This window comes from Lepidochelys olivacea (genome assembly GCF_965140295.1).
Source record: "Lepidochelys olivacea isolate rLepOli2 genome assembly, chromosome: 9".
Taxonomy (NCBI): domain Eukaryota; kingdom Metazoa; phylum Chordata; order Testudines; family Cheloniidae; genus Lepidochelys; species Lepidochelys olivacea.
In genome coordinates this window covers 91,969,002-91,988,465 of record NC_140419.1, presented here as the reverse complement: position 1 = coordinate 91,988,465, position 19,464 = coordinate 91,969,002, and the positions used below count along the sequence as shown (strand labels likewise).

The 19,464-nt window shown below is 43.7% G+C and overlaps 1 protein-coding gene across 1 annotated transcript in view; it reads left to right on the top strand.

Moving 5' to 3' along the window:
• Positions 1 to 11,843, top strand: part of GPR50 (G protein-coupled receptor 50) — a 73,836-nt gene extending 61,993 nt beyond the window's left edge. Inside the window, exon 2 of the mRNA XM_084640138.1 lies at positions 7,119 to 11,843. Coding sequence (XP_084496264.1) covers positions 7,119 to 7,987 — 869 coding nt within the window. The 3' untranslated portion in view covers positions 7,988 to 11,843. The remainder of the gene's footprint in view (positions 1 to 7,118) is intronic.
• The last annotated feature ends 7,621 nt before the right edge of the window (positions 11,844 to 19,464 follow it).

Here is a 19,464-nt window from a genome sequence, read left to right as displayed (position 1 = left end):
GCTTATTGTTTAAAATGCTTTTGATTATGTGACAGTAGTCGAGATTGTCAAATCAATCACCCCCATAAACCTTTAGCTTTGTCATTGTGTGTCTTGGTGTGTTTTTACCAGCATAGACTTTTGTGCCTGCTGGGACATATCTTTAGTTGTTCTGGCTATGATAAAAAATGAAATAAACAAATGAATTTGATCTCGAGCTAACAAGTTGCCAGTAGTTTATCGGTGTTTTGCTTTTATTATGGAAGTTAAATAAAAGAAAAACACATCAAATAGGACACTTCAAAGTTTGCTGCCAGGTTTGTGTGTGGAAAGAATAGAATTGTTGGTAGATAACACCACCATTTCTTTCAAGCTGCAAATAATACGCATTTTAATATGGCTAAATGTATACATTTAAGGACAAAGAATGTAGGTCATACTTACAGGATAGGGGACTCAATCTTGGGAAGCAGTGACTCTGCAAAAGATTTGGGGTTGCGGTGGATAATGAGCTAAACATGAGCTCCCAGTGTGATGTTTTGGCCCAAAGAGCTAATGTAATCCTGGGACTCATAAATGGGAATCTGGACAAGGAACAGAGAGGTTATTTTACCCCTGTAGTTCATACTGGTGCAACTGCTGCAGGAATACTGTGTCCAGTTCTGGTGCCCAGAATTCAAGAAAGATGTTGATAAATTGGAGGGAGTTCAAAGAAGAGGCACAAAAAATTAGATTAGAAAACATGCCTTATAGCTATAGACCCAAGGAGTTCAGTCTATTTAGCTTAAGAAAGAGAAGGTTAAGGATGACTTGATTACAGTCTGTACCTACATGGGGAACAAATATCTAATAAGGGGCCCTTCAATCTAGCAGGAAAAGGTATAACACGATCCAATGGCTGGAAGTTGTAGCTAGATAAGTTCGGATTTGAAATAAGACGCAAATTTACTGGTGAGAGTTATTAACCATTGGAACAATTTAGCATGGGTCGTGGTGGATTCTCCATCAAGTTACAATTTTTAAATCAGGACTGGATGTTTTTCTAAAAGATCTGCTCTAGGAATTATTTTGGGGAAGTTCTATGGCCTGTCAGGTCAGACTGATCACAACGATCCCTTCTGGCCTTGGTATCTAATCTATCTATCTATCCTAACTTTTTTTATCCTCAGTCTAACATAATTTTCTAATATTTCAATTTCCTTGATGAAGGAATGTGGAGGCGGTGTGTGTGTGTGTGTGTGTGAGCAGAGCTTTGTATGGACAAAAAAGGACAAGGTAATTACTTGCCTTTCATCTGACTTGCTCAGGTGTATCGAACAGAGACAGTTTAGAGAATGTCAGTTCCTCCTAAGTGGGTGGATGTGAGGTTTTTTTTTTCCATCCAGCATTTAAATCAGGGATTCCTATGATGCAGCCAGAGGGCCAAATGTGGATCCATGGCCCAGGACTATTGCCTCTGTAATTGTAAGGAAAAGAGAGAGCTCCATAATTAGAACTCAAACATCAAGTATTTTCTATTAATCCATCAAGGCAAACCGTGAAAATACAATGCTTATTTGTATTTTGATGGTCATTTATTCTCTGATGAAAATGATGCACATTTGTATGGAAGCTGAGTGCAGCTTTAGGAATGCAGACAGAGATTGCCAAAGAAGACTTTCAAATATTGGGCCCCTGGATCGAAACTGCAACTTTAAAAGAACTGAAGTGTGGCTTGTATTATACCGTCCCCATATTAACCCTAATTTTAATAGCTGTTTGGATTTCTGGCATAAAGAGAAGCAATAACTTCTGTTTATATTAGATGACAGTCAAAACCAATTGTGATGGGGCAAGGCCAGATGGCTATAGAAAAGTAGTGGGAGATAGATACATTAGCTCCAGGCTAAACAAATCCCTGGTACCAGGATAAGTTAAATGCAGCTGCTCCAGGTCAATTAAGACACCTGGGGCCAATTAAGAACTTTCCAGAAGGCAGGGAGAAGGCTAGGTTGATTGGGACACCTGAAGCCAATCGGGGACTGGCTGAAACTAGTTAAAAGCCTCCCAGTTAGTCAGGTGGGGGTGGATGTTAGGAGCTGTGGGAGGAAGTTGTGCTGTTGGAGAGACTGAGTAGTACACACCTTATCAGGCACAAGGAAGGAGGCCCTGAGGTAAGGGTGAAGTGGAGCTTGAGGAAGTGGGGGCTGCTGTGGAGAAGTAGCCCAGGGAATTGTATGTGTCATGTTTCTAAAAGGTCACCTACCATAGCTGATACTATTAGGGTCCCTGGGCTGGAGCCCGGAGTAGAGGGCGGGCCTGGGCTCCCCCCTTTGCACCCCCCCCAATTAATCAGTGAGACTGGGAGACAACAAAGACTGTGCAAGGGAGGATAGATTCTCCTCACCTCCCTCTCTGGCTTATGGTGAAAATGGCTCAGTAGACTGTGACCCTTGTCTCTAGAGAGAGAAGGGTTACATGGAGGGTCACAGTGAGCCTCTGAGGCTAGCAAAATCCACCAGGGACCCACGGAGACAAGGACAGATATATATATAAAGGAAGTTCCTGCTAGGAAGATATAAATGTATTATTTGCAGGCAGGATTCTTAAAGGGGGAAAATTGTAAAAGGATTCTATTGTGACAACTGTGTGATCACTCTAGGTTACCTTTAATATTAAATGGAGCTTTATAAATTAGAAGTCTGTACAGACTGGCAGCCCCATCTTACATACCTGTACTTTCCTGAGCAGCCTCAGAGAGCTAGATTCTGATCTCATTTACTATAAGGTAAGGAAGAAATCAGCATCCTGCCCATTGACTTCAGTGAGTGCCTGACTACACGAACAGTGCCTTTGATGTTAAGGAGACTGCTTGTGCAAATAAACACGACTCATGTGAGTAAGGATTTTCAGGCTGAGGCCCCATCCTGCTAAGGCCCCTTCTTCTTGCAGGAGAAGTTCTTATTCATGCGAGCAATCCTGTTGGACTCAGTAGGACTGCTTGCATAAGTGTTGTAGGGCTCTTTGTGTTTGACATTTTAAGGCCCAGATCCTTAGCTGGTGTAAACTGATGTCGCTGTGTTGACGCAAATGGAGTAATGGCCATTTCCACCAGCTGAGGTTCTACCTTTTGATTCTGCAAAATTACACTCCCATCATGAGTGCTCCTTTAGAAATTAGGGTGGAAGGCTTAACTTCACTGGGGCTACTTGGTTGAGTAAGGGTTTCTCAGTATACAGGGGATATCTTTATCATTTTAAACCCTGTTTCTAATAAAGCCATCTCTCCTTATCCCAACCCAGGTGCTCATAGTGACACACAAAGAAACCACTATCCGAATAACAAACATTCTTGTATGTTCCAATACACAACATAATCAAATAACTCACCCCTTCCCCTTTCTGGGAACTTCATATCTTCATCTAATTTTGTCTCTAATTTGATTCCCCTTTTACTCAACCACCCCAATTTTGTGAGCAGATTTGAGCAAAATTCACCACTTCTCCAGGGGTCTGCAAAATGATTTGGTGCCTGATTCAAAGCCCATTGATGTCAATGGAAGTCTTTTTCTCTTGACTTTTGGTGGGTTTGCTGTCAAGCCTGTTGACATGCCAGCTCAGGTAGGGGATATCTAGACAGAGGGTTATCCCAACTGCCATGGAAGACTGTACTAGCTCAGCCATGAATTCTTTGTCAGGATCACTGGTAGCATGACTTGTCTCTCCCTGGCTTCTAATAGCTCTGTTACTTCTATGTATACTTAAGTGATGCTAAAGGTCTGAAACCGAATGTGAAATACCCATTGTGCAGTGAAGCTGATGCTTTGGAAGAGAACCCCTGTAATTTTCCAGTTCATTTTGGTTTAATGTGTTTTCGCTGTTTCCTATTCTCAGGTTTCAGAGTAGCAGCTGTGTTAGTCTGTATTCGCAAAAAGAAAAGGAGTACTTGTGGCACCTTAGAGACTAACCAATTTATTTGAGCATAAGCTTTTGTGAGCTACAGGAGCTGTAGCTCACGAAAGCTTATGCTCAAATAAATTGGTTAGTCTCTAAGGTGCTACTTGTTTCTATTCTCATAACTTTTAAAATGAAAAATGGCTTTTAAATTAATACAAATATTTTGTTTCCTTGGAATTTTATTTTTTTACTAAATAGCAAAAGTAGAATTTCTCAGAGGTTTTTTATAACAAATTTTAGTGAGAAACTTTATTTAAACTTTTATTTCTTGGGAAACTTCAACAATAATTTTGAAAAGCTTCTTGCAAAAAGTTTGGCATTTATGACGGACTCTGCTCATTTTTTGTCTTCATTGGATTATTTCTTCCCTTTGTTGCTTCTACACCTTGCAAATTTTCCCTAAACTTTGTAGCACATGATAAAGTGTGAATCCCACCTCTTCCTCCTCCTCCCCCCCAATGTGACATTTCATCTTCTTGTCCCCCTGCTGAACTCAGCCTGCACCTGGTCACGTTCTTGACTAAGCACGGCTTTGTGATCTGCCCAGTCTGACACTGGAGGTGCTTCTGTTTTGAAAGGAAGAAGACAACTGGTGTTGGAGTCTCAGGAATTGTCTACACCCGAAAGGTAATTCAGATTTAAAGTGCAATAGCTATTCCAGAAAAATTCCATGTGTAGACAAACCCAAAGGGGTTAGTCTCCAAAAGCCGCTCTTTTTTTGGAGCTCTTGTCCCTATCTTCAGTCCTGCCAGCCTTCCTTCCTTCCTCACCACTGCTGCTTTTTTCTTTTCAAATCTTTTCCAGACACCTGTATATTTACTTTGTGGTTCATGCTTCTATTGGCAAGGCAGTAGGCAGACCCTTCATACATTGGGCAGGTGCTATCAGTTGCTGACTAGCTTCCTCTCTCTGCTGCATTATAGTGGCTGTTCTGCAGGACAGGTTATACAGCTCTCTTCCTTTATTCCTTCATAGAACGCATAGATGGCAATGTCTGCAAGACAAAGAATTAATTGGAACCAGAGTATTTTCAGAAGAAAGGGGGATAACATTTCAGTCAGGAGGAAGGTACAACCCAGACCGTGGCAGAGAGAAGCTTTAGTAAAATAGTCCAATTGAACCTCAAGAGTTCTGATCTGGCAAACAAACTATGTGAAGACGGCACAAAGGGTTCATCTCAATTCACTTGTATCTTACCATATATAATGCTGTGTAACAGGCCTATAGACTGTAGGTCACATCCCCTTCTAGTTTCTAGTTCACATGAGCTGGTGGTCTCCTATGGCTGCTAGCTCAAGCAGTAGACGTCTGTTCAGGTGGTCCTGGCTTCAAACATTGCTGATGTGCCATAGTGGAGGTTCTTGCAACTGCAATCCAGGATCATAAGAAAATACTGTATCTAAGCAATTGTGGGATTCCACCCAGAATAAGCATAAAAATGGGAAAGATTCTTAACCAAGCAAGATCCCTTCTTAAGAGGAAAATTCAATCCATAAGCAAGTGTAGGTTTCACCTTGTCACTTAAAACCACCATGCAGGCAAACCAACAGGCATTCACTTTTTTTTTATTTCTAAGATCAGATTCTTGTGAGTGTTCACATTTCCCATTGCAGCTGCAAGAGATTCACAGAAGACTGGGATGGGGATTGGCCCAGCATTAACCTTAGCATTTAATATCTTCCCAAGTTCTCTGCTGTCAGGGCTGTATGTTATACCTTTGAGGTTAGAATCGGAGAGCCCTTGTGTGGGCTTAGAAACCTTTCTCTGGGGAGGAAAATAGAGGGAGCTTGAAGATTTCCCTGTAACTCAGAAAAGTGAGGTCTCGTGATGAACCCATTATCATACGGAGGGTTCAGAATGAATGGCGAATAACAATGTTTTGTAAGGCTAATTAGTTCTCCTTTCAGTGTAAATCCAATGTAGCTCCGCTAACTTCAGTGGTGTTACTCTGGCTTTACACTGGTGTAGCTGAGAGATTGGCCTGTCCATGTTAATTTTTCTTTGCATAACAGTAGCTCTGAGGGACATGGCCCCACTGTGCTAGGTGCTGTATGAACAAAATATTAATGTTCGTATGAGAATTTTGATGGGAAAATCCTCAGGATCAGAAGCGTCTCTTTCTCACTATTGAATGTAAAGAGAGGAGTTTAATGATCTATGATTATTACTTTTTTTTTTATTCACGGCTGCTCTGTTGAAGACACCCAGTACGAGCATGCAGTGCTAACTCAGTTGTGTCTGTTACAACCCTAAAGAATTCTTCCTGGTGAACTTTCTCCAAGCTAGTGTACTGGCCCCAAACCTTGGGTCCCACGTGCTCCTGGTTTGCTAGGGCTGGGCAGATTTTAGTTTCTGGCTCTGGGCCAGTAGGCACACTCCAGGTACAGACCACATGTCTGATACCCCTCTTGGTAGTGGGGACCCCACAGTAGAAGCACCAGCTCTCCCAAGCCTCTGCAGTAGCTGTTGAACTCTCCTAGAGTTTCACTGAAACTGTGGACCCTCTGGTGTAGTTTCTCCCTTTGGGGACTGTGTGGCAGTGAAAGCAAAGGACACACAGACTCTGCACAGGAATTTGTAAACACACACACACTTTACTCTTAGACAGCACAAGGGCTATACAGAGCCACAAAAAACAACAAAACCTGCCTGCAATCCCTGTCTGTTTCATCACTAATCCAGGAGCCCTTTGGCATGTGGTCAATGTCTTTTCCAAGTGGTCCAGTATTCCTCCTTGTCGCCTCTGGTCCTGGCGTGCTCCCCACCCTCTATGCTAGAGTGACTCCTTTTCGTAATATTGCAATCCCCTTTGTCAGGTGATCACCCCTATCGGCATCAAGTGATCTGTTGCTTGGTTAAAAGCCCACCTGGGAAAAGTAGTTTTTTAATTTTTGTTTTTTGTAGTAGTTAAATAGCTAGCTTATGTGCTTAAGGGGTTTCTATTTGAATGGAAGAACATCCAGGTTAATGAGCCTTGATCGCTTTCCTTTGTTAGCCTTCCGCTGGCTGCAGAAACTTCTCCTGACACCACCTGAGGTTTGCTAGGGCTGGGCAGATGGGGAGGCTGCAGGGCCAAGGTGAAGGCCCAGAACCATTTTACAATCAAACTGGCATTCACAAAACAAACTGGAGTTCGTATTTTTGCTATAGATGTATACAAACCTATGCTAACCTGTCACCATCTCTCTTCTCCCTTTTTTGTAGGTAACCTCTTTGTCGTCAGTCTGTCTGTAGCAGACCTAGTAGTAGCGGTGTATCCTTATCCTCTCATCTTGAGTGCCATTTTCCATAATGGATGGACGCTGGGAAACATGCACTGCCAAATCAGTGGGTTCCTCATGGGCTTGAGTGTCATTGGGTCCATTTTTAACATTACAGCCATAGCAATCAACAGATACTGCTACATCTGCCACGGCCTGTGGTACGATAAACTCTTCAACCTGAAGAACACCTGCTGCTGTCTTTGCCTCACCTGGATACTGACCGTGGTGGCAGTTGTGCCAAACTTTTTTGTTGGATCCCTGCGATATGATCCCCGGATTTATTCCTGCACCTTTGCCCAGACTGTAAGTACATCATACACCATAACAGTGGTGGTGGTTCATTTTATAGTCCCCCTGTCTATAGTGTCATTCTGTTACCTACGGATTTGGATTTTGGTGATTCAAGTCAAGCAGCGGGTAAGACAAGAATCCAGGCAGAAGCTAAGAGCGGCTGATGTTCGGAATTTTTTGACCATGTTTGTGGTTTTTGTCCTCTTTGCCGTGTGCTGGGGGCCGTTAAACTTCATTGGTCTTGCTGTCTCTATTAATCCTTCGGAAGTAGTGCCAAAAATTCCAGAATGGCTCTTTGTCCTGAGCTACTTCATGGCCTATTTTAACAGCTGTCTCAATGCTATGATATACGGGCTTCTCAATCAGAATTTCCGAAAGGAGTACAAACGAATACTACTGACTCTATGGGCTCCGAGGTTGCTGTTCATCGACGTGTCGAAAGGTGGGATGGAGGGACTGAAAAGCAAGCCCTCCCCAGCTGTAACAAACAACAACCACCAAGCCGAAATACACTTATGAAATCAGAGCAATGCTGTGTATTCTGGGGTACAGTTGTGTATATAGTATGCAAAAGCTTTTCTACCTGTACATTTAAAAGCTGATATCACGGGGCCCAATACCGCCAGGATTTACTCATCCGAGAACTGGGTCCGTTCCTACACATGGTGTCGAGTGCCTTACTCACTCACAGAAGTACAGCTTTGAGTAAGGATTTCCAGGATGGAACCCACAGGCTTTATTTTTTCTATGCCATTTTTCACCACGTGCCTAGGTGACTTTGATGCACTTGCCACACTGCTTCTCACAGATGGTTAGTACCTAAGCATTCAAAGCACATGTAGATGCAGTTGTAGTTGAAACTATAAGACCTGGCAAAATTAGCCCTCTATTTTGAATATTTTTTCTAATTCCATCCTTTTAGCATTAAGTAATGCTGAACCAAACGTACAAGATCTGAGCTATAAACTGCATGACTAACTTTGTACCTTTTTAGGTTAGTAGGATTAGTCAGTGGTCACATAATATGGGCATGATGGCTTCCACTGTCTCTTTAGGGTTTAGTAACTAGCCAGTATGAGATGCAAGGCAAGGCAAAAGCACTGTTTTTGATTGAATCTATACAGATGTTGAGTACACTTGCACTTCCTTTTCCAGGCCGTGAATAAGAATACAACAAGCGACCTAATCTAATTGCAGAAAGAGGTTCCGAGCCTAATTCTAATTTTAGGCAATATTCAGTAACGGCCTGCATTCATTCCAAACATCTCTCAGAAGTCCCTGTCATGTGAATGTAATGAACTGTAGCAGAATCCCATCCTTTTAATTCAGATGCCAACTTTTAATAAATAAATAGAAAGGAGAATTCAGTGAAAATAATATTTGCACTTGCAGACAAAGGCAGAAAGAAAAGGGAACGTTCATCCCAAATATGTCTCATTGCGTGTGCCCATTACATGAATGCAATGAAAAAGGCAAGTGGAGAGTTTTTTCCTTCTTTTTACTCTTGCACAGAGTCACAATATGTAAATGGAGGTGTGGAAGCTAAGTAAAAATATTTACACGCCCCAAAAAAGAGCGGGAACATACTCATTTAAAGCCCGAGCTCTGCCCCTTTGTGGTTGCTGTCAATGCACTGCAGTATCGTGTAGGTCCGTGTTACAGGCGAAATATATGCACAGTGGGCAGAGTTGAGGCTTCTTTAATTGGTGGAGGGCTTTGTCTGTAAATGTGAATTTTTTTTTTTACCCTTAGAGCAAATTGAGTTCCTTCTTGAGGTCTTTTAAAAAAACTGGTAGCAGAACAAAAAGTGAACGACTCCTGCTCTCAAGCAGTCCCATTAAATCAATGGGGAAAAACTCTGCTGTCAGTTATAGGGTGTGCTTCAGTTCATACCAGTAGAATTAGGCTGGCTTTACGTGGGTGTAACAGCGACACTGAGCCTGCTCCTGTTGACGTCAATGGGAGCTACGCTGTTGATATTGGTGGGGGCAGTATCTGTCCCTTATGGCAGTTTAGCCCAATGAGACTAGTCACATAAATAAAGACAGAAGGATGTGACCTGGTCTCTTGTCAAAGAAAGGACCCAATTCTGCATTAGTGAAATATATATTTTTTGCCATTCATGTCAGTGGGAGCAGGATTTGGCCCACAGGTCTGATCCTCTGAGGCACAAAGGCCAAGATTTTTCAAAGATTTAGGCACCTAATGGAGACAGGTGCCTAGTGGGATTTTCAAAAGCACTTAAGCAGGTTAAGCACTTCATTCTCATTGACGTTAATGGAAGTAGGGAGCTTAACCTGCTTATGCCCTTCTGAAAATCCTACTAGATGCCCACCTGCGTCTGTAGATACCCTGAATGCTTTCTGAGAGTTGCTGAACATAGCTCCCACTGAATTCTGTCAGGGAGAGGACTTGGGAGAAGTTGTCCGTTGAGGGACGAAGTCCAAAACAATGTACACAGCACATCTCCTAAATAAGCAATAAGCTGTTCTGTGACTTGGCTTATTGCAATACAAATTGTATTTACAGGGGGCTATGACAATGTGGTACTGCACATTTTCAGACTCTGTCTCAGCCACTTCACATGATAATTGTGTTTTAAATACTTGATACAATTATCTCATAATAGGAGCTAAACTGAGTCATGTTTTTAAAAATTGGCCTTTGGCTCTTCAGAGTATGGCCAAATAAGGGTATCTGATGTGGGAATTGGTCCTTTTCGCTTCAAACAATACCCATCTGAATGGATTTATATTGTTCTATGCAAACAAAAAACATTGAGTCAAACTTGGATGCAAAAAGCACCAAGGAATTCGTAACCACAGGGTTGAGAGTTCAAGTTGTACTCGCACAGCAAGTTCTGTTGCGCTGTGATTATCGTTTCAACTGGTTTGCAATTAGTTGTTCATTAGAATCACATTTGCAAATAATATCCTTAAAAAGGAGCATATTTCGTTTACTAAGACAATCGTATGGAATCCTTTAAAATTTGCCAAATGTCTCCAATTCTCTGTGCCCCACTACTGAGATTTGATCTCCTGGATTCTTTCTCTTGGTAACAGAATGTTCAGTGAAGGCCATGTGTTTTTTTTTTTGTTTTTTTTTAAAGCTTGCATTTTGCATTATGTCTTATTCGAAACTCATCAGAAATAACAGCCAGTCAAAGTCAGAATAGAACTTTTTAACGCCAAAGACACTCCCAAGATTTGACTGCTTGGGATATCTGATCTAGTCCTGTAGCAACAGGACTGCGTTATGGAGCCCAAAGTGCCTCGGTGGAACAGCACTCCAGGCCTGGGCTGTAGGAATTAGAGGTGGCATACTCCTATGCATCGAGAACAGTTACTGCTGACGTGAACTAGACAATGTGACAGTACAATATTCTTGCTGCAGCCAGTGAGCACCCTCAGCTCACAGTGAGGTCACTGAGAGCTGCAGGTACTCAGGGCCATATGGGGACATGGTAGGTATCTACTGCACTGCAACTGCAGGTCCTTTAATCAGCTGGGCAGCACCTGATGAACACAGGGTCTGATCCTGCCCCATAAGAGTGGGATTGGGTCCCTTAAAGGAACTTAGCGTATCCTACAAAATGTAAACGTCACTGTAGTGCAATCATTTCAGAAGCACTTTGCGTGTCTCAGTGTAAGTTAAGGTTGCCTGTAAATGACCACAGTGAGGTAGCAGCCGTGGTTGGGACCTTGAGCCAAGCTGCACTGAAGTTGATGTCTGCAACATAAAGCAGGTTAAAAATGGAGAGTTCAGCTTTGAGGGGAGAACCTGGTGCCATGATGCCGAGGGTGCTTGGAGGTATAGATTGACTCTCATATTAAATTCATTTAAGAGTGCCCCAAGAAGGAGTTCCTTGTTTGAATTTCTGGTTATGGCAGCCTAGAAGAGACTGCTAACTGGGTGCCAGGAGCTTATTTGTTAACATTTGTTTACTGGAGAAAAGGGAAATGGATCTTAAATTGGGGATCCTGAGGAAAAGTCTGTGTTTCCCTATTGGAATCCAAAGTGGGGTTTTGAAAGTGATCCCACAGCTTAAAAGGAGCTGTGTCAACTGTGGATCTGGCCTTGAGCCTTGGAATGTGAAGGTCGTATTGGGATCTCCCTTACGCCAGTAATAAACCATTTACTCTGGATTAACCCTGGTGTCCCTGAATACTGAATTTGGGCCATAATTTTAAAATTGCCATAGTAGCCATGAGTGAGAGAATTTATTGCCGTGAAGGGAGATGAATCTCTTGCCATTTGATGATGCCAATGAATGTTTAATCTATTTAAGAAGAGGTATTTATATACAACTCTATACAGTGTTTCCATTTCACCATTTGGCTAAGAATTCTTCACTTTGCTGATCTATTGCTGTATTTGTTCCCTTTATCTATCAAAACTGTAATATAACATTGGATGGATTGTTCTTTTTTAGCAAATATGTTTTTTGAAATAAATATCTGAAATGACTCCTTGGCTTTTGGTTATGACTAGAAAGCAGATTGATATGAACAGGTACAACTGGTTAAAAGGGGGAACTGAATTTTTCCAGGACGTACATGAGCCTTGACTCCGAAATTCCAGTCTGGAATTAGAACACCCAAAAATCTGGGGAATGTCTTCAGATCCCTGGTTATGGTCCAAGTCCACCTTCAATACAGGAGGATGTTGGGGAACAGGAGTCGTTATGCAATGATGTCTCATTCACAAGTGGGGGGGGGGGACTCCCTTGCTCAGAACTACTATTGACTGGGATGGCTCTGGGGCCCTTTGCCAGGTGTGTTTGTCATCTAGTTGTGGGATGCCGTCTACATCTCTTTATTACCCATTTCTTGTCCTCTCCTGAGAGATACTCTATAAAATTATCAATATGGCTGCAATGGTGCAGAGGAACCCTTTTATAAAATAGCAGAAGCAGACTATAAATTGTGCTACTGACAGATTTTTTCAGAGTTGGGATTTAGACCAGTGTGTTCTCCATGCAGTAAATGAATATTCACTATCCTTCTGGATGTGAAAACAGGCATTCATACACTAGGTTATTAAATCACTAGTGAGGTCTTACACAGGAGTCCTGTATAGTTAGGCAGGATTATTAAATTATCAGTGTAAACTGATCTTTCTGCCTGTAAGCATGCTGGCATCCCTGACTTCTGTTAAAATCTCTAAAAATAATGCTATTTCTTTTATTGAATTAAAAATTATTTCATGGTTTCTGTATGCATCACTCTGGGATGTATTAGCAGCCATGTGTGGGCAAGACATGAGAAGTAATTCTTCCACTCTACCCAGCACTGATATGGTCTCAACTAGAGTACTATGGCCAGTTCTGTACATCACGCTTCAGGGAAAGATGTGCACGAATTGGAGAAAGTCCAGAGGAGAGCAACAAAAATGATTAAAGGTCGAGAAAACATGACCTGCAAGGAAGGATTGGGAAAAAAAAATTGGATTTTGTTTAGTCTGGAGAAGAGAAGACTGAGGGGAGCACATAAGTCTTCAAGTACATAAAAGGTGGGGTGATAAATTGTTCTCATTATCCACTGAGGACAGGACAAGAAATAATGGGCTTAAATTGCAGCAAGGGAGATTTAGGTTAGACATTTGGAAAACCTTCCTAACTGTAAGGGTAGATAAACATCGGAACAAATTACCTAGGGAGGTTGTGGAATCTACCTCATAGGGAGGGTGGAGGGGTTTAAGAACAGGTTAGACAAACAGCTGTCAGGGATGGTTTAGATCAGGGGTTGGCAACCTTTCAGAAGTGGTGTGCTGAGTCTTCATTTATTCACTTTAATTTAAGGTTTCACATGCCAGTAATACATTTTAACATTTTTAGAAGGTCTCTCTCTATAAATCTATATATTATGTAACTAAACTATTGTCGTATGTAAAGTAAACAAGGTTTTTAAAATGTTTAAGAAGCGTCATTTGAAATTAAATTAAAATGCTGATCTTATCAGTGTAGTGCAGTGGTTCTTAACCTGGGATGCACACACCCCCTGGGGGTGCGAGATGCCCTTTCTGGGGGTGTGAGACAGGCAAGATTTATTTTTTAGAAGGCAAATTATCAAAAACACAAATTAAGCACAGGCATATAAGTACCACTACTTTGTTTCATCAAACCTATGTATTTATTAACATAGATTTTTTTTTTAACGATTACCGTAATATACAAAGTTTTCAAGTTTTTAAGCTAATTGTAGTGTAATTTTGATAAGGGGTGAGAGAACATATTTTGAGAACTCCAGACCATGAGCGGGCTGAGTGGGGCCGGGTGTAGTGTATTAACAGAACCCCAGACTGGCGGCGGGCTGAGTGGCTCAGCCTGCTGCCGGTCTGGGGTTCCGTCCGCCCGCTTCTGCCAGCCGGGGTCCCGGCCGCTGGCCCCGCTCAGCCCGCTGCCGGTCTGGGGTTCCGTCCGCCCGCTTCTGCCAGCCGGGGTCCCGGCCGCTGGCCCCGCTCAGCCCGCTGCCGGTCTGGGGTTCCGTCCGCCCGCTTCTGCCAGCCGGGGTCCCGGCCGCTGGCCCCGCTCAGCCCGCTGCCGGTCTGGGGTTCCGTCCGCCCGCTTCTGCCAGCCGGGGTCCCGGCCGCTGGCCCCGCTCAGCCCGCTGCCGGTCTGGGGTTCCGTCCGCCCGCTTCTGCCAGCCGGGGTCCCGGCCGCTGGCCCCGCTCAGCCCGCTGCCGGTCTGGGGTTCCGTCCGCCCGCTTCTGCCAGCCGGGGTCCCGGCCGCTGGCCCCGCTCAGCCCGCTGACGGTCTGGGGTTCCGTCCGCCCGCTTCTGCCAGCCGGGGTCCCGGCCGCTGGCCCCGCTCAGCCCGCTGCTGTCCTGGGGTTCCGTTCACCCAGGCTGGCAGCCGGGACCCCGGCTGGCAACAGCGTGCCAGTAAAAATCTGCTCGTGTGCAGCCTTTGGCGCACATGCCGCTGGTTGCCACCCCCTGGTTTAGATAATACTTAGTTCTGCTTCAGTTCAGGGGAGTGGACTGGATGAGCTATTGAGGTCCCTTCCAGTCCTACATTTTTATGATTCTGTGTTCATTCCATTGAAATGTACAGACTATTCAGATTTTATGAATGGCAGTATCCGTGTTTGTGCTATCGTGCTCTGGGCGTACATGGATTCCCAACGGTTAATGGACTAGTAAAATGAAAACTGCTTAAAAACGAGTGCAGAAGAATGGCAAGCGGCAAGTTACCATGTTTGATTGTGTTGATTGTGTTGTGAGGACTTATCATTCCTACCGGCACCTGTCACAGGATAGGTTTTGGAAAAACATGTTAAAGAAGGTATCTGAGGGACACAAAGGGATGAACTTTCAAATGTGAGGATGGTAGTTTATCTAGAAAAATGCATGCTCACCCCTTGCGCATGCAGCTTGGTTAGGTGTGGGTTAGATTCACAAAGAAACCAAGGCATGGAGATGCTCAGCATCACCACACTTAACTTTTAGGTACCTAGAAAATCAGCGGGATTCTTAAAGCCTTAATTTCGCTTCTAGGCTCCATATACAATGAATGGGAGGAGAGAGGATTCTCAAAACCCAGTGTACTAGATGACTCCTTGTCTAAGCTAGACAAGGAGAGATGCCAAGCCAAGGGGATGTGTGTGTGTGGGGGATGCTAAGCCCCACCCCTGCTTCAGAGATAGGCACCTAAGTCCAGACAGCAGTGAGGTGCATCCCTCTGTTTGGGATTCTCAACTGCAAACCCTCTCTTGGTGTTAGGTGTCTAGACTGTTTTTGCAAGAAGCTGGTGGGGGGGTGGTGGCGGGAAGGAGCAGGAGGATGATTTCCCTCATAACTTTTTGCACAGTGACTGGGGTACTCACCTGGGCTATGGGAGACCCCTAGTCCAAGTCCCGCCTCTACCTGAGGGGGAGAAGGAATTTGAACTGGAGTCTGCCACCTCTCAAGTGCGTGCTCTAACCACTGAGCTATGGGACACCCTCACATAGGGTGCTCTGTCTTCTCTGTTCTCTCTCTCCTATTGGAGCTGTTCCATGGTGGATAAATAATGTAAAGACTCATTGGGCCAGAGAGCAAGTGAGCAGGAGAATGACTCTGTAGCCTAGTGGTTAGAGCACTTTGGTGGGGGACCCAGGATCCAGTCCCCCTGCCCTGCTCCTATGATTTTTAAATTATAGAGCCAGAGTGGAGCAGCTTCAACAGGATAGACAGAGGGTGCCCTACATTGGAATGTCCCATAGCTCAGCAGTATAGGTGCTCTCTTGAGAGGTAAATCCCAGTTCAAATCCTTTCTCCCCTTCTAGTGATGGTGGGAAGTCTCCCAGATCCCAGGTGAGTACGGGGCTAACTGTTTTCTCCCCCACTGCCATCATTTTGTGTAAGCTGTTCTATAGTGGCCTGACCTGCTAGGTGAGGTTTGAGCACAGCGACCGGATCAGGCCCCATAGGTGAGTTAGGTGGAGGAATGCCTATCTTCCCCTGGTTCATGCACGCTCTGGGGGGTAGGTGTCCGGATGCCTGGCATGGAGCTGCAGTGCATATGCTCAGGGGCAGAAGCATAGGCTGCCTAGAGATCTTCTACTCTAAGTTTCAGAGTGACAGCCGTGTTAGTCTGTATTCGCAAAAAGAAAAGGAGGACTTGTGGCACCTTAGAGACTAACCAATTTATTTGAGCATGAGCTTTCGTGAGCTACAGCTCACTTCATCGGATGCATACCGTGGAAACTGCAGCAGATATTATATACACACAGAGATCATGAAGCAATACCTCCTCCGCCCCACTGTCCTGCTGGTAATAGCTTATCTAAAGTGATCATCAAGTTGGGCCATTTCCAGCACAAATCCAGGTTTTCTCACCCCCCCACCCCCATACACACACACTCACTCTCCTGCTGGTAATAGCTCATCCAAAATGACCACTCTCCCTACAATGTGCATGGTAATCAAGGTGGGCCATGTCCAGCACAAATCCAGGCTCTCTCACCCCCCTCTGCCCCCCCCCCCGGACACACACACACACACACACACACACAAACTCACTCTCCTGCTGGTAATAGCTCATCCAAACTGACCACTCTCCAAGTTTAAATCCAAGTTTAACCAGAATGTCTGGGGGGGGGTAGGAAAAAACAAGGGGAAATAGGCTACCTTGCATAATGACTTAGCCACTCCCAGTCTCTATTTAAGCCTAAATTAATAGTATCCAATTTGCAAATGAATTCCAATTCAGCAGTTTCTCGCTGGAGTCTGGATTTGAAGTTTTTTTGTTGTAAGATAGCGACCTTCATGTCTGTGATTGCGTGACCAGAGAGATTGAAGTGTTCTCCGACTGGTTTATGAATGTTATAATTCTTGACATCTGATTTGTGTCCATTTATTCTTTTACGTAGAGACTGTCCAGTTTGACCAATGTACATGGCAGAGGGGCATTGCTGGCACATGATGGCATATATCACATTGGTGGATGTGCAGGTGAACGAGCCTCTGATAGTGTGGCTGATGTGATTAGGCCCTGTGATGGTGTCCCCTGAATAGATATGTGGGCACAGTTGGCAACGGGCTTTGTTGCAAGGATAGGTTCCTGGGTTAGTGGTTCTGTTGTGTGGCATGTGGTTGCTGGTGAGTATTTGCTTCAGGTTAGGGGGCTGTCTGTAGGCAAGGACTGGCCTGTCTCCCAAGATTTGTGAGAGTGTTGCGTCATCCTTCAGGATAGGTTGTAGATCCTTAATAATGCGTAGGAGGGGTTTTAGTTGGGGGCTGAAGGTGACGGCTAGTGGCGTTCTGTTATTTTCTTTGTTAGGCCTGTCCTGTAGTAGGTAACTTCTGGGAACTCTTCTGGCTCTATCAATTATTATCAAGTATTTAGATGCACAGAGTGATTTTTAGATGTGTACAGTGTTCAGGAGCAGCTGAGGGGGGCTTTTGTGACACCCAGTGGGACCTGTCTCTAGGATTTAGGCACCTAAATTATTTTGTGATTCTAGCCTTTTGTGTTTAAGAGAAGGCTTTGCGGGTGAAATTGGAGGAGAGGGGGTGGTAGTCAGGCACTATGTTTGTGGAGATGCACCTACTCCATTTCTCTCTGGAAATTTGGCCCCAAATGTCTAACTGTTGTAATTATATAGCAGTATTGGAACTCCCAAGTGGTCCGTTGGGGAAATTAACTTCCCTGCACACACTCCAATTAAACTGAGTCTTTGATTCATAGAAAGCACTGCTATTAGGAAATTGTTTCTGGGGAGCATTTTAAATAAATGAACATTTGCAGTTCACAGCTGAGTCACCAGGTGGCATGTTAGTTTTATAAGGGAAGTTAAGCTAGGGAGGCTCTGGTTAGAGTGAGTGGAGTCCGGATGTAGCTAATGGGTGAAATGTGATAGGCAAGTGTCAGCCCCTTTATGGAGCAGAGCTGCACTTTGAGGATTGCACTCTGGGTTGAGCTGACCAAATAATTCACAATGAATAATTTATTCAACAAACTGCACTCTTTTCTGTCCACAAATTGTTCTTGAAAGTCTCGAATTTCTTCATACATTTCTTCAGCCGATGGTTCTTTAGTTTGCAGATCATTTGCAAGCAGATAACTTGGTATATTCACAGTGTCAGTCTGTGGTTGGCTGGTAACGTCCCTCGGTATTGTTTCTGGTCCCTAACTGGATGGATGACTTGAGTAAGTGAAATGAGAATGCAATGGTTGAATACACAATTTGAAATTTGCACCATGTTTGTTATGTGGATTAGGTGCCTTGTTTTTATTCCCTGACCAGACAACCTGCATAATGAACAAATGAATAATTGTGGACAGTTATTGCTGTGCTGTGGGTCTGGGAAGCCATGTTTACTGGGTGTCAATGACCCTAGATTAAATGTGTATGGGAGTTTTGTTGTTTAATTACCAGCCCTACAAATTCAACATGGGCTCTGAGAGTCCAGCTTGGATTCTTTCTGGTAAATGCATGACTGCCAGTAATAAAGATTGTGCAGACTAACCTCTGCCAACTCTTTACACCTGTGCAGCCCTCCTGAGGGTAAATTAATCCCTGGTATAATTCCATTGACTTCAGTGGAGTTACACCGTGATTGAGTTTATGCTCAAATAAATTGGTTAGTCTCTAAGGTGCCACTAGTCCTCCTTTTCTTTTTGCGAATACAGACTAACACGGCTGCTACTCTGAAACCGTGACTGAGTTTTCCCATTGTATTAAAATGTTGACCTCAGTTACACACAGGCCAAATTTGGTCCTGCAGTTGGAACTTAGTTACCAATTTTGTTAACTTGGGAGCCAGCACAGACTCAAACTCTCTCTCCCATAGACAGGTAGTGCTGCTGTGCTAAGTGGAGTAAAGAGGTGGCAAAAACTAACATTTGTTGTTTAAAATAAGAAATATAGTAAAACCTCAGAGTTACGAACACCAGAATTACGAACTGATCAGTCCACCGCACACCGCATTTGGAACCGTAAGTACGGAATCAGGCAGCAGCAGAGGAAAAAAAAGAAAAGCAAATACAGTACAGTGGAGTGTTAAATGTAAGCTACTAAAAGAATAAAGTGAAAGTTTAAAACAAAAAAAGTTTTGACAAGGTCAGGAAACTGTTCCTGTGCTTGTTTCATTTAAATTAAGATGTTTAAAAGTAGCATTTTTCTTCTGCATAGTAAAGTTTCAAACCTGGATTAAGTTGCTGTTCAGTTGTAAACTTTTGAAAGAACAACCCTAATGTTTCGTTTACAGTTATGAACCGCCTCCATTCCCGAGGTGTTTGTAACTCCGAGGTTCTACGATACCGAATATCCCCCAGGGAGTCGATCTGAGTGAGAAGGTGCCATTTGTTCAGTCGCTTTTCAGAGCTGAGCCATGTGTTAAGGTTAACCCATCTGCCTCTCCTTTTGCTAACCTCCTCCCTGGAGCATTGCAGTTGATTGTATCTGTTGCTTTTCCTGCAAATTCAACAATATCTGGGGATATGCAGGAAACACAATTTTATACTAGTTACATATCTTAAAATATGTTAGTGGTGATCCCTCAGAACCTA